At 35.0% G+C, this 16551-nt stretch overlaps 1 protein-coding gene across 3 annotated transcripts in view; it reads right to left on the bottom strand.

Annotated features, from left to right (window-relative positions):
• Nucleotides 1-1005: 1005 nt before the first annotated feature.
• Nucleotides 1006-16551, bottom strand: part of LOC143223514 (monocarboxylate transporter 12-B-like) — a 259055-nt gene continuing 243509 nt past the window's right edge. For all 3 annotated transcript variants that reach the window (XM_076451591.1, XM_076451590.1, XM_076451592.1), the window contains exons 2-5: nucleotides 13299-13632; nucleotides 11119-11401; nucleotides 7525-7906; nucleotides 1006-5127 (exon numbers count right to left, since the gene is read on the bottom strand). In XM_076451591.1, coding sequence (XP_076307706.1) covers nucleotides 4472-5127; nucleotides 7525-7906; nucleotides 11119-11401; nucleotides 13299-13632 — 1655 coding nt within the window. In that variant the 3' untranslated portion in view covers nucleotides 1006-4471. The remainder of the gene's footprint in view (nucleotides 5128-7524; nucleotides 7907-11118; nucleotides 11402-13298; nucleotides 13633-16551) is intronic.

Raw genomic sequence — 16551 nt, 5'->3', positions numbered from 1 at the left:
TATGTTGTTGTTATTCTTTATTTACTGTTGTTGTTGTTTGGGGAGATAAAAGATCTAGTCCTATGTAATACATAAAGGCACGCATACATATCTAATTTAAAAAATACCATTAATGTATTGCACTTATTTTTACCAAGGGTTGCTAGGGTCCCCTATGTATTCCATATAGCAAATGAAGGATTTCGCCCAGTTTTTCTATACTTTATGCTGAATAGTTAACAGACAAAAACATAAAATTATTGGATATGGTGCATCATGCATTCCCATCGTTAATGAACGGTACAAAGACAATAAATTATTTTCACGTTAAAAAAGAAAGTGCGGGGTGGTGGATGTTTCAAATTAAAGTTTCACTGTATAGGTTTTACTTGACAGATGCTTGTGTTCACTTCTATACTTGTACTGATTGAGAGGTATGGCTGACAGGAAGCCATAATTTGGAAAGTGTTTACTATAGGGATTCTCCCTTTCAATGTTGAAGAAGAAACTTTGGAAAGGGAATCAACGAGAGTACCGAGATGCCATCAAAACATAACATTCAAGGCAGGATATCCGAACATAGAACCTTCCAGGTTGCAGTCATACCGATTCTTCCCAAGTCGTCATTTAAAGGTTAACAAAACCAAAATACTCAAACAGAGAGTTTGGAGAGAATGACCTCATTGACTGTTCTTTCCTTTAATGTAGACGCGCGCGTACGTTCACAATGAAACTGATTCACCCCAGGTTAGATGCTCTCTCGCTAGGAAATGGTACATTTAGTTTTAGCTTTTTTTTAACATTATTTCATGCAAAGTTACCGTAAAATGTTAATTCTGGTCTAAAAGAATTTTAGACCAATAATAAAAGGTTACAAATTGACCAATCTTTGTATTCAGGTGAAACAGTTTTTCGTAAATAGATGTAAGTCTAAAAAAGTACAATAGTAAAGTTACTTTGAAAATATTTTTTTTCACTATATAGCACACCATATAACAAGTAGACACATTCATATCAAAACGCAAGTTATCTTTAAAATTAGTTGTGAGTTTATTAATACAGAGTATAGTTTACAGTTTTACAGAGTTATTGTGTATAATACTTAATAGCTGTTACTACACACTGTTGAAGCTGTATCTTTAGACACGGTATAATAGATTAAGTAACAGGTCCGAATTATATACAGAAACAAACAAACAAACAAAAACATTTAGCTATTCCAGATCAGTGTAACACTTGTATTTAACAGGTACAGAAACGTTAAATTGTCACCTTGAATTTAATCTTAAATATATTATTATCTGTGTATATTAGTTTCATAACTCATTTGTAATACGAATATATTTTCTAAAGATACTATTACAAAAACCATACTGACTGTAATGCTAATTGATATTACTTACAGAATTTCATAATCAGTATGCATTTTTCATCGGCGAGATGTAGTGGAAGAAAGCAGTTACAATACGACCATAACTAAAATCAAACAACTAAATTTTTACAATATATATTTTAAAAGATATGTTGTTATACATAATGATATTTGTCACCAAAACACAACGAATGAAAAGTTTTTATTTGTTATATAGAAATATCCAATCTAGTGCATTGTTGTTAGGCTTAGAGTATAGAATCAAACATAGCTTCGCGAGTTTACTACTTTGCCATCCCTAATTTTTGAAGTGATACACTAGAAGAAAGGCAAATAGTCAACATCACACGCCGCCAACTCCTCTCAAACCGAAAAATGGTATTACACCGTAACTTTTATGACGCACCAACAGCCCCAATTTTACAAAAAAATAATGTGAGCTCTACTTAATTAAACATAATATTTTCAAAGTCTTTCTTTGCTGTGTTTATGAGATTTACCATAGAAAAAACAAATAAATGCCACACATTTCATTACGACAAGTTTGTTTTTGTTTTAACAAAGAGCTGTCTGCACTATATCCGTTGAGGTGAATCGAACGCCGGATTTTAGCGTTGCAAGTCTGTAAATTTACCGTTGACTTATCAGAAAACATTTTACAAGCACAAGAAACAAGTCATTTTCCGTGTTTTTAGTGTATAACGTTTTTAATGGGTTTTTTTCTACTTATTTAATAAAGTGTGTTGATTTTAAACATTTTGAACTACTTCAAGCCCGAAGAAATGAAAAATACAACGAAACAAAACACGAGATGATGCTCGAATATTAAGGATAAGTCAGAGGTGTAACGTTATACGTTTATTTTAAATGCCGACCCACGTTTCTGTATGTTTTTTTTTCTTATATATGACGTATATTCCCGACTGTCTATTGCGCAAGTCCCTCTAGTTCTCTAAATTTGTAGAAGGTTCTTAAGCGTAAGAATCAACAATGTACTAGGTGTGTATATAATACTAGTAATTGACAGTATTGTTGCCAAACAAACTTTTGTTAATGTTTGAGAATCTCACGTGATTGGTATATAAAAATCCGATGCCCTGAGAGACAAAAGTATTATTATTGGTCAGCTACAGTCAGCGTGCTATAGGCCTAAGAAACTATAATTGTGATTACCGTCTATTTATCGGGAAATTACAGAATTTGGCCAGGAACGTTATAGATTTAGAACATTACAAACCGTTCAACTTCAGTGAATTACTGCGGACTTTAGTAGTTCTACGGAGACAATAAATATCTCCATCGGTAAAAGTCAACTTATAAGCGGCGTTAGGCCAACTGAGCCAGCGAACTTAGAGGAGTGACAGTATCAACAGAAAATTAATTTGCTCCATAAAGTATTCAGTTCTAGACCAGATTTCAGATTTAGTGTTGTCTGTAAGTTTGTAAAACTATATAAACCAAACTTTTTAACTATTAGTAATCACCGTTAATATAAAGTGTTTTATTTATATTTGTTTGTATATTAAAATATATTTGTTTTGAAGACGAAAATTGTGTGTACCAATCTTGTTGGCAAATACCATAAATTTGATACATTTTTATATTTAATTAACTTCTAAATTCAAATTTCCGGTTATTTGAAATAGTAATACTCTAACATACGTAACATAATAAATCGGAGACACGTCCGAAATAAACTATAATACGTAACAGAGTTAACAGTAAACAGATGCAATGTCTATACTACATGTTAAAAGTTGGTACTTGGGCTAGTTATTTGGCATTTCGGTGTTGGATTCTTAACGGTGCGATACCACAAAATATTCCCTGCATGTTAAGATATGACTACGTTATAAGAGTAGCAGTCAACACCTAGCGTAGGTCGTAGAGTGCTACTGATTGGGTGCCTTTCCTTTGTCCAGTCGCTCAAAATTGCAGCCTTAGTAACTTTGACAAAATATAATTACAAACACAAACGTCCTTTATGATTATAAAACGAATTTATAAGTGAAGGACTGTGAATCTGCTAACTTAGAAAGGGCACATACCCGCATCAACCTGTAAATACTGAAGACAATATCTGGCACGATATCTCAGATTTTTGTAATAATCTGTTGGGGTTCATTTACCCGATAAAATACTGCACGTAATTTGTTGTATTTAGGAAGGGGTAAAAACAGTATTAAACGCATCAATAGACGAATTGTGATGGTTAGACTTCAAAAGAAAAGTTTATTTTTAATTTTAGAAGAACTTGTTTTCTTTGAATTTCCAGGTTTATTAAAGAGTAACAGTAAAACACATTTGCTTATGTATAAGCAAGACTTTAATATGTGAATAGTAAATATGAATAGGATATTATTCAAAAGTAACGACATATGTAATAAAAATTATAGTTAAAATGAACCAAAAATTACGTAAACGATGCACCCATACTGCTCCAGCAACCTTGAATAGGTCATATAGAATGTATTATTATCGGTTGATTAAGCTGTTTGAACTTTGGCCTCGACGGTTGAATAAGTCTGTTTGCTGCTCCTAATAAGTTTGTAAGCGGAAAAGCATGTTTTACAATGGTTGTAAACCGAGGTAACTTCTGGCGACGCATACATTAATGGACATAACTCTCAAAAAAATTTACTTTTCAACTAGAAATGTTTCGTCAAATGTTATTTTCTTTTTGTCTTCATATTCATCCTGATGAGGCATGTGTTTTTTACATAAAACTGGCCTAGTGAAATGTTTGATCATTTTCATTAACGTCAATCTCAGAGAGAAAAAAAATGCTGTGTTTTTTATTATTTAAATAAACTATTTTTTCTCAGTAGCAAATTTTACAAATAATCTAAATATTTTTAGACTAGTATAGCTAAGTTGCGTAAAACTTTAGCAATAATTGACAAACGTCTAGGTCCAGCGTTGAAAATATAGAAACATTTACATGGACCAGTTTCTACACTTTCACTTAATTATATTTTGTTATTTTGTAAATTAATGTTAATATATTAGTTAACCTGGTATAAACGTGTTGTAGATTATTTCACACGTGATTTGCTTCTTTTTTTCTTCTTCTTAAATGCCATTTATTTCTCAATTTATTCTTTAATGTATATCTTTTGATCACAGTGACGTCGTCACCTCTTCAATAACGTCCACATTACACGCAGGCTTTAGTGGATTCTGTCCATTCAGCCGTGGTGACAGATCGGTGATGGATGTTTGATCTTTTCTGCCATCTATTGGCTTATGAACGTACTTTAAACAGCTGGGACATGTCTCTAGCGTCGAAGAATTAATCACAGACGTTTTTCTGAATCCTTCAGGTCTCTCCTCGTCCACCAAATCCTCTCGTGTTTTGTTCAGGTTTTGTTCGTACTCACTCAACATCAAATATTTTTCTTCTTTATTACACGAAGTGATACAGTCGTCTACTAAGTCTTCTAGAAAATTCTCCATTGCCACTTCTTCCGATATACACGTCAGTTCTTGTCGTCGCAAATCCGTGTAGTTGCTGAACGTCAGGCTACGCTGCTGAAGCCGCGAGAGGGGTGGATTGCGTCCAAATGCCGAATCCTGGAAAGACGATTGTCGGCTAAACGTCCTGGTACTGAGGCAGGCGTCCGAACATCGTCTACCTTCGCTAAACACACTCATCTTCCGTCTCTCAACGTTTCGCTTATGAATGTCTATGAGAAATAGAGTAACGCTCCCAAGAATAGCACACGCAGAAGAGAGATAAAATCCTGTTTTCCCACCATACTGGTCGTTGATGTACTCTGCATTGGAATTAAAGAAGGGAACATTAACAACAGTTAGAACTCTTACCATAAAAGTAAATAAATAATTACATCGCGTGTCAGAAACGTTTGACTTTACCACGTGTTTCTTTAAAACGTTTCACTTGCATTCTTTTATTCGTTTAGTTCTTTTTCTTGAAAAATTATTTACCATCTTTACACAGAGAAATTCGAGTCTGGTTAAAAGGTAATAAAATTACTTTCAATTTTCACTTTCTCTAGACACAAAGGAATATTTTGCGTATGGTACAGCGTGTGTTTGGAATTTCGCGGAAAGCTACACGAAAGATATCTGCACTAGCTTTCTCTAATTTATCTGTGTAAGACTAAAGGTAAGGCAGCTAGTCATCACTACCCACCGCCAACTCTTGGATAACTCTCTTACCAACAAATTGCGGGAATTGACTGTACTTATAACGTCCCCATGGCTGAATGATCGAGGATGTTTGATGTGACGGGGATTCGAACCCGCGACCATCAGATTACAAATCGAGCTGCCTAACTACCTTGCTATTTCGGACGTGGTACATCATGAATCAACTTATAGTTCGCTGTGTCAGTTGGAGTGTTTACGGTAATTGTTGTTTCAGTGTGAAGAAATACAAACACACGAAATATAAAAATGTATGATGAGTTATTTACAATGATATTCAAATAAAATAAAGCGTTTGAAGTTTATATATTCATAATTCTAGGAAGCGTAATTATACTCACAACTCTGTGAAGCATACGCAAAAAATTGTTAAATAACTAAATTATCTGATGATGCCTTTACTGACGAAACAACGGTTGTAATGAATGATACATTTGTGAAACGTACAGTTGTTTTGTTTTCCTCAATTCGGGCCCTGCATGGGCAGATGGTTAGGTCGTTCGACTCGTAATCTGAAGGTCGCGGGTTCGAATTCCCGTCACACCAAACATGTTCGCCTTTTCAGTCGTATGGGTGTTATAAGTAATGGTCAGTCCTATTATTCGTTGGTAACAGAGTAGCCCAAAAGTTGGCTGTGAGTTGTGATAACTAGCAGCCTTTCCTCTAGTCTCACACTGCTGAATTAGGGCGACTGCCGCAGATAGTCTTCGTGAAGCTTTACACGAAATTCAAAACAACAAACAAACGTTTCCTCAATTCTATAATTACGGAGTTTCACCGAGCACCCATGGTTTGAAGTATCAATTACATAAATTGCACTAAATTTCATTCAAGACCTAGTTTAATTAAAAATGATAACATTCATTCATCAACTGGTCTATAATGATGGTGTCTGGTCAAAAGTGCACCAGTGAACTTGCAAAATAAGGAAATATGGCTTATTTGTGTATTTTCGATATTCGATAGAAAGCTACAAAATGGCTATTCTACGCTAGTTATTCCTAGTTTTGAAATAGTTGACTAGAGGAAAGGCAGCTATTTAACAGCACCCACTGCCAGCTCTCGAGCTACCCAAATGGAATAGTATGATTGAACTATCACTCTTATAACGCATAATGGACCCATGTACGGAACAATATTTGTGTGTGTGTGTGTGTGTGTGTACGTGCGCGTGGCAACGAGATGCCACTGCACACTTGAATCCATAGCATTGTGCTAACAACATGGCCACTGCCCCCACTGCACATTATAAAAGTGACCCACTATTCGGTTAAGAGTAATCATGTAGACATCCAATGCTTCTGACTTATCCTCCTTCTGATCAACAGTCCTAAATTAGGTGCGGCTATGCCTGGTCAATGTGATCTCCTGATAGATCTGAGCTAGCCGTTTGAGATGATTGGCTGAAGTGAAAGCAGTTGGCCAACACTACTCACTTTAATCTCTTAGGCTACTCTTTACCAACTAATAGTAGGATTAACTGTCAGCTGAAAGAGAAACCGTATTTGGTGACAGGTTTTTATCTTGCGATTCGCATATTGCGAGGTCGATTACTCTTACCACTAGGTCATGCTAGGCCTAGTCTACGTCTCTCATAAGCTGTCATTCAGGTTGAAAATTCTAAACACTATATTTCAGTTATCTAACTGTCGCATCAGCAAAAATTACTGCCATACAAAAATCTAGACAGTCGGGACTTGTAGTTAGAAAAATATATTAAAGGAAAGGAAGCCCCTTTAGAATCTCTAACCTACATCTTTATCAAAACGCAAGCAAGTGTAAGGTGCAACTGGGGGAGAGATTTCCGATTTTTATCTCAATCAAACAAGTATGTTCACCTTTAACTATTGCGACAAAAAAAAACACGAAATCTTTACCTAAGCTACTGTAGTTACAAAATGGATCAAAACAGAAAATCTCTATCCTGCAAAAAAATGTAATTTCAGTGTGTTATAATAATGTATTTTCTCTTAATACCGAACATAAAACGAGATTTTTCTTACCTGTAACAGGAATCCCCACTGCAAATGGAATGGCCTGTACCCATTGGACAAAACCCCACGCTCTCGCAAAGTTGCGGGCTCTCACTTTCTCAAGAGTATACATTTTTAATGAGTAATTGTATCCTCCGTAGAAGAGTCCGTAAATCCACACAAAAAGCACGAATCCTTGGTATTCTTTCAAAGCTGTGAAGGCAAGAAGAGAAGCGCCAATCATGAATAAAGCTGCTTGGCAAAGATACTGACGGGCAATCATACACTGGACACTGTTTTTTACAATAATAAATCCAAAAGCCCCGCTCCCAAGTGCAAAAGCAAGGCCCAAAAAGACTTGAAGTAGCAACAGGGACTGATAATCTAAGCCTTCTTTTTCTCCTTGGTAAACCTGCAAGAAGAGTTTTACGAAACGATTAGTTGAAAATGAATATTCTTATGTTTACTGTTTCACCCAGTTTTAATGGTGTCTCTGCTGTATCTTAGATCACTATGGCTATTTTGATGTTCTACGAATGATGGATGAAGACGATTGTTTGTCTTTTGTATATAAATAAACTAGCAACAATGCAAAAAAAAATGGACCAAGGATATTACTAGTGCGTGGAAATTAATATTAATACAACTGAATTCACTGGTAGAACATATAGACGAAATGGTATAACGGTACGTTGCGACAAGCAACAGGTAAAGTGCTATATAAATTATCTTCCAAAACGTTCTGTTTCTCGTAAAACAAAGAGGGCCTTTACTTTTATTCACCATCTGTTAGCAGATAGGGCCCTGGCTGGCTGAAAGGAGACTCATTTCCGTTCAATGAATGGAATACTGCTTTTTTAAACGAGCTGACCAATTTCGGATACGCCCTTAATTTATTGAAGTTTTAAAATAGTATACAATTATGTTTGTAATTTAAAGTTACTTCAACTAAAATGAAGGAATGGGTGATATTAACGAAAGCACATATAAACCTTGGAACAATGAGTAAAGTGAGTGCAAGAATTACATTTCTTGAGAACAGAATAAAAAAGCATACATCACGTAAACACTTAGTAATGTAGAGCAAGACCACTAAGGACATTACGATCCCATCTACAAGAATAAGCAGTACATTTATAGTTAGTATATAGACATATTATGTATAAATACATATTTATACTGCTCAAATTGTATTCACACGATTAACAATTTTAAGTGTGGTAAAGCTCACTAATAATAATAACGCATTATTCAAGCAACCATTTACGAATTGCTTTATTACTTTGCGTTAAACCACTCATTTCTTATAAATATTTAGCTCAGGTTACAATTCAGAAATTTCTAAAATCAAACATTTCATTATTATTATTTTTGCTGAAATATTTTTCCTTTCATATTATATCAAAGTGTAATTACACTTTATATGGCAAAATTTCAGTGATTAACGTGTAGGTTTGTACAGTTATGGTTTCGCGGTTCGCATCCTATTAACATAATAAATAAACACGCTCAACATTCTGGACTCTGGATACATTATAAAACTGTCATTTAAATCCCACTAATTGATCTGAGAACAATCATCAGTGGTTAGAGTCGAACAGCTGCATTATTTCTAGGCTGTCTCTCCAAACTTAGCTAACACAAATAGTTGTCCTTCGCTGGGACAGCAATAAGTCTACAGATTTACAATGCTAAAATCAGGGATTCGATTCCCCTCCGTGGACACAGCAGATACCCGAATATGGCTTTATTATAAGAAAGCATACACACACGAATAGTTCTTTGTAGTTTTGCAAGAAATACTACAAATAAATAAGAAACCCTAGAAACTATCACATCAGTTATTAATTGTGCCTACTCTGGTGGCCATCATATGCACTTTTGCTTAACACTTCAATTTCCAATGTAACAAACGGTTGTAAGGGATAAGGTTAGGGTTAATCTCAAACAATTAATTTTTACAAACTTTTCACAAACCCTCTGACGGCTTTCAAAAATGTAATAGAAGATACTGGAGACGTATTTCGGCACAGGTATTGTTAGGCTTAGGACGGAAAAATTCCGGTGGCATCGGCTTTGTTGTTGTTCTTAACTGCTGAAGTGAATCAAATTATGTAACGAACACAACACTAATAATCAATTAAAATAATTTTCACAGCCTTTCTCTTCCTGCCATCCCTCACCTTTTTGCCATTGCTAATAGACCTAATAATCCTCTATTCTCGACCCAGCTTCCCTAAAATATTTTATAACACTTGGTTGAGACGCGGGGCGGCATTTTCGAATGGGTCTAAGGGTGGCAAAACTTTTGATGTTTCACTGTTTGTTGTGTGGTTTTAGAGTCCATCACTGTTCAAAATTTTCTCTCTTTGGAAAATACTGGGGATCTCTGCCTTTTTAAATATTTAAGCTTTGGTTCAGTATTCTTAAAAAAAAAAAAAAACTTGCTATCTCGCGAATAAAGTTTTGTATCAGTGCACCACAAATATTTGACAGCGAGAACAATAAGACTAGAAGACACAAATATAAGTTATGGCAACGTAGGAGTCATCTTCAGCTAAGACAGTTTCAATTTTTAACAGGGTGATTGACCTTTGGAATAGATTGCTTTCGGCCCGTCATGGCCAAGCGTGTTAAGGCGTGCGACACGTAATCTGAGGGTCTCGGGTTCGCATCCCCGTCGCGCCAAACATGCTCGCCCTTTTATCCGTGGGGGCGTTATATTGTGACGGTCAATCCCACTATTCGTTGGTAAAAGAGTAGCCCAAGAGTTGGCGGTGGGTGGTGATGACTAGCTGCCTTCCCTCTAGTCTTACACTGCTAAATTAGGGACGGCTAGCACAGATCGCCCTCGAGTAGCTTTGTGCGGAATTAAAAAAAAAAAAAGATTGCTTTCGGTTGTCGTAGAGGTAGTAAATTAAAATGAGTTAAAAAAAAAGCTTCATAAGTATATAAATGATAAAGGTTGGCTTTAGAATTTTAATTTCTAACGTTATGTTAAATTACATATCATTCCAATAGTAAATAAACTTCTACCTTCCTGCTCTTGTCGAAGCCTCCTTCAGTAAACTAGTTGTAGTTAACACTGCTTGTTTGTAATACCTTTTTACATACCATCAAAGTGTGACAGAAAAATACATTGTTGATTTGTTCCCAAATCTAATGAAATACAATTTAAATACATCTATGTTTATTTGAAGAATATGAAATTTATAAATTAAGATCAAAAGAATTTACTGTCATTCTACGCCATTACTAACTAACCCTATAACACCTACAATTACCTAAAGTGATTGAATGCTGAAAAACATACTTGTTTATAAATATCTGACTACTTTGGGTTTAACTCTCTATAAGATGAATTATAATAACTGTTATCACGTGGGCAGATAAACAGCACAATGAAATAACAGTGAAAATGTTCAATGTTTCACTTAGTTAATTTGGAATTTCCAAGCTAAGGTTAATTTGGCTCATCGGAGCAATGGGTAAGTAGTTAAGCGATTTATTACTACTTTTCTAACAACATGAAGCCAGACTGGATCTCTCACTGGTGTTTTTTTTTTTCAGACTCAAAACACTTTAATATGTATAACATAAGTTAACTGACTACTATAAACTCACTAGTAATATGACTGGTGTGTGAGCTCCAAAGGCGGCCAACCCCGTTCCTAGAAGTAGGATCTGTACTGTCCTTGATTTTAAAACCCCAAAGTCGAAGAAAGGCGGTTTCTCAACCGTCGCTTGCTTATCTTTTGCCTTTGATCGCTTCTGTAAACCTTTCAGATGGAGAATAGCTCTTCTTTGTGGGTGGTACAAGGACGCTGGACGATAAAAGGCTCCCAAAATAAAAGTAATAAAGACGACCCCCGTGACTGCTTGCAAGCCAAGCCTCCACCCTGCTGTTCTAAAAGTAAAACAGGAACTGAGAATTAACTAGAGTCATCCTTGATTTGTACTTAACACTTTTCTATACGTTTCTGTTTTAGAAGATAAAAATTGAGTAACATGTATTATACCTTATCACGTTGTTTAGCACTGATATGAATATATTTTAATTTCCTTAAGCGTATTTCACTCTTTTATAATCACTCTACCGTTGCTTTAAACTATTGCAGTTTTAAAGTGTCTATACCAATTCCTACCCGGAGTAAAGATAAATGTTTCGTATTTTAATAGCAGCAATAATAAAGGATTTCAAATAGTTGCGTTTACAGTGTAAAGCAAAATAAGTATACTTCTAAAGTTAAGAAGCTTACACTAAATCATTTAAAAATTACCCTTAACAATAGTACTGCTGTCATGTATTAATGAATTGCACATTTCATCGTATTCTATCATGTCAAAAAGTTCATCATACTGTCAACTTTAAATATAATTTATAGATCCGTTAAAATGACATCCACTTTGATAGATATTAAGCACAATGACAATCAACGGACTATCTGGACTTTGTCCACCACGGGTATCAAAATCCGAATCTTAGCTATGCCGTCAGGGTGGAAAATTTGAAAATAAAAAACAGTTGCATGGGAATGTAGTTTATAAAATAAAATAGGTTTCATGATTACATATATTTTGCAGTGAAAACCGTATCAGAAAATCTGGGTGACGTAATCCCTAATCCTTATATGAAACACTCTTCTAAGTGACAGTGCGTATCATGTTAACATCGTTAAGTATATTGAACATGTTTATGTTATGAAAGTATGCAGAAAGTTTGATTTAAGTACACTTGTTGAGATTATCCTAACACAATATTTAACACCATTAAATTTAACACAAACTTTAAAGACACCTATAAATAATCTGGAAATTTTCACTACATTTGTTGCACAATTCGTTTAAAACACGTTCAACTAGTACTTTTTCCTAGCCCGAAATTTATGTTTGAAATTAGATGGTTGTTACTGTGATTTGTAAAAAAAAAAAAAAAAGTTTGTTTGTTGAGCACAAAATTGCGCAATCAACTATCTGCGTTGTCTTCACTGCAGGTGTTGAACTACGAATGTTAGGGTTATAAAATCCTGAAGTTTACCGCTGAGTCACCAGGAGGCGAAAAGATAAATGAACAATAAAAAAACGTACTTTAGGTATAACAGTTAAGATTAACATCGACATCAGACATAAAATAGGAAAGGACATTACCAAAAGAGTTTGGGTTTGAAAGACATAAATTTTGCAAAGTAAACCTGACAAAATGCCACGTAGTTTCATTTTCAGTTTTTTTATTTGCATGCTATTAAATTCTCCTTTCAAATGTTTTTATCCCTAGTAAATACTTTGCTCCTAGTGGTCAAAGAGCAAGTCTGTGGATTTACGACGCTAAAACCGGGTTTCTATACCTGTGGTTGGCACAGTACAGATACAATACTGTATAGTATCGTGTTAACATTAAACAAACGAAACCTTGTATGTTTGGTGAAAAGAAATATCTTATACTTTGTGTGATTTTTTTCATTAGAAATTCGATTTTTAACAAAATCTGAAACCTTTTTTACAAACAAATGGATATATTGTGAATTCTTCATTCTACAAACAAGTTTCTATACCAATTTAACAACATGAAATTGTTTCCAAATTATGTGCCTAAAAGTTAAAAGGGAAAATAATAGGTATGCAACAATCAGAGGCTTACAGCCTTATTCAACCAGTAACATCTAGTCACTACACTGATCACGAAGGGAAGTATGTTATCGGAGGAGTTATACACTACAACAAACAATTAAACAGAGTTCGAAGCGGACAACCAGAACTTTGTTTTATACCGTTTTATTATTTATTTTAATACAGATGCTACAAACCTGATACTTTCACTCAAAAGCACCGGCATAATGGTCATCCCTAGTCCCGTGCCACAGAAGATGGCGATTTCAACAAGTTCTCGCTTCCGTTTAAAATACTGACCAATCATGAGTGTTGCTGCATCACGGGTCATACTAACACCACATCCTACAAAGATACCATAACTGACAAAAAGTTGGTGGAACTGAGAAGCAAAAGACGTAAACAGACACCCAAGCGCTGTTATTAGTCCACCCAGGACGGCTAACAGTCTGGTACTCTTACGTCGACAGATGGCCACTACGACAGGCGAAAGAAATAGGGCAACACAGGTAGAAAATGCTCCCATACAAACTGTAAAAAGAGAGAGAGAGAAAAAATGTGATAAATAAATAAATATATATACGGCATAAAAATTATCAACATGGTTTGCCTTCAAATGCCTAACGTCTGATGCTTTGAGCTTTAATATTTTAGGGCAAGATGCTGGATATATCAAGTTAAAATTTTGCAGTAGTTCGCCAGAAAATTTTTTTTGGCTAAATATGATGGACTTAGTTTTCAATTACAGTGTAAATTACAATTTAAACGCACTGGCACAGAAGTTAATGAAACTTATTGAAATTCTTAACATTTGGTTTTGTTTTGCTTTGTTTTTGAATTTCGCGCGAAGCTACACGAGGGCTATCTGCGCTAGCCGTCCCTAAATTAGCAATGTAAGACCAGAGGAAAGCAGCTAGTCATCACCACCCACCTTACATTTGGAATAATATATTTAACAAGCACACAGCATATAAATCACTTTTCATAAGTTTGCTTGTTCTTTTTTGAATTTCCTGCAAAACTACACGAGGGTTATCTGCGCTAGTCATCTCTAATTTAGCAGTGTAAGACTAGAGGGAAGGCAGCTAATCATCATCACCCGCCGCCAACTCTTGGGCTACTCTTTTACCAACGAATAGTGGGATTGACCGTAACATCATAATGCCCCTACGACTGAAAGGGTGAGCATATCTAGTGTGTCAGGGATTTGAACCCGAGTCGAGCGCCCTAACTACCTGGCCATGCCGAATCTTTTTCATAACGAAGTGGCAGAAGTGTAATAAAGGTTTTCGTTCATGCTAACGTTAACCAATAAAAATGAGTGTTTGAAACAGCATTATTTCTTAATAACAGCTTTGCTCCACCAAGATCCAGGTTTGTTTAGTTGATGTGATCTTTTCACTGAATCGAAATCTGCTCAGTTCAGAATATTTGTATGTAAAGATACGACGAAATACTTGTGTGCAAAACTTGTACTTTTGTTAGTCAGAAAACGATAAATGTAATAAACCAGAAAAACTTTCGAAAAGGTTTCAAACTGACGTCTGGACTGGATTACGAAAATATACGTTAAAGAAAAAGAAAAGTTGAGACTAAATAAAAATTTGTAATTCATAAATGTTGACTCAGACCACAAAAATATTAAAATTATCTTCTACAAAAAATATGGCTTCTTTGAAGTTTGACCGTTAATTACAATTTCAGCTCTTCAAAATTCTAAATTAATTCTAACAAAATACACAAAAGTAAGAATATCAAATAAAGAAATTCCGCAAAATAAATAAGGAAATAAGTGTAATTAAAACATAAACAGAGAAGCCACGAGTGTATAAAACTGTAACAAAAAAAAGTTTTAAATAATGTAATGTACTGGAATACGGACAGTCCTATGTATCGTCATACATTCTGTTAAAACGCATTCTCAGAACTATGGTTTGATGGTAATCAGTGATGACGAGAAAACCCACTTGTAGAGAAATATATATACGTAAAAACGGCTGGTTTGGGTTGAGAAAAAATTTTTATGCAGAGGATTTGTTTGTTTTTGAATTTCGCACAAAGCTTCTCGAGGGCTATCTGTGCTAGCCGTCCCTAATTTAGTGGTGCAAGACTAGACGGAAGGCAGCTAGTCATCACCACCCACCGCCAACTCTTGGGCTACTCTTTTACCAACGAATAGTGGGATTGACCCTAACTTATAACGCCCCCACGGCTGAAAGGGCGAGCATGTTTGGCGCGACGGGGAAGCAAACCCGCGACCCTCAGATTACGAGTCGCACGCCTTTACATGCTTGGCCTTGCCGGGCCTTATGCAGAGGAGCGAACAACGTTTCGACTTATCTGATGCCTTCCCTCTAGTCTTACACTGCTAAATTAGGGATTGCTAGCACAGATAGCCCTTGTGTAACTTTGCGCAAAATTCAAAGACCAAGAAACAAACAAACACGTGCTTTCTCAGCAGTGGATGTATGAAACGTTGTTCGCTCCTCTGCATAAAAAAAATTTAGATATATATAGTTTATGGTTTTAATTAGTTCAAGTTGTCTGGGTCAATAAGTTTGTCATTTCAAATAGGTTAAAACCAATGATAAATATTTAGTTGTTTTATCTATTTCATTGAATACATGTCCTCATTTAAAAAATCCTTCACAAGTCTCCTTAGGAATTTGTTGATGGAAATATTACTTGTAATCGCTACAAGAACAAGTTACAGGTCGAAGCCACCTTTGAGGCATTTAGATTAAATTGGATTCATTTATTGTAATTTATTTTATTTTCTGAGTTTTATATCAAGTATTTCGTCTATTTATAAGCAACTTTGGTATCAATATTTAATAATTAATCATCAGTGTTTTATTAATCAAGATTTCTCTTTTCAAAGCGTCAAAAACTGAATGATTGATAAACATTTTGTTGCAAAATTATTGTATTTCCATAGCTAATTCTAAAGAAATGATATATTATATGGTCAGTGCAATATGTACTATGTTTTAAACTGTACAAGGACGTTTTAAAATCAGTACTGGATACAAACAGTATTTACAATCTGATAAAAACAGATAATACGGCTTACTTCAATTGTAAACAACCTTAACTATAATTAGTTTAAAAACAAATCTTTTGGCTTCTTAGTTCCTGTTTATTGGTAGCACACAGTTGGTTAAAATAAGTGTTTTATTTATTATTATTACTAAACCTGGTCATTGCATGGTTCAGCATATGCTGGATTAAACTGAGTACTAATTTAACGCCTTGGAAACCAACTTCCAATAATTGTTTTGAGTCTATTTCTCTTCATTATAACTCTAAATAGCAATAGATGGCTTAGAAAACTAACAATATGTTGGATCATATTTATTTTACGTTCGAAATATGACGTCTGCTTCTTCACTCACCCCAATCGTCTTGTCAGGATTTGGGGCTGAAGACCCAAAGTGCTAGGAAATTAAA

The sequence above is a fragment of the Tachypleus tridentatus genome, chromosome 8 (assembly GCF_004210375.1).
Source record: "Tachypleus tridentatus isolate NWPU-2018 chromosome 8, ASM421037v1, whole genome shotgun sequence".
Taxonomy (NCBI): domain Eukaryota; kingdom Metazoa; phylum Arthropoda; class Merostomata; order Xiphosura; family Limulidae; genus Tachypleus; species Tachypleus tridentatus.
Note: the sequence above shows the minus strand (reverse complement) of the source record. Positions and strands in the feature narration are given on the sequence as shown.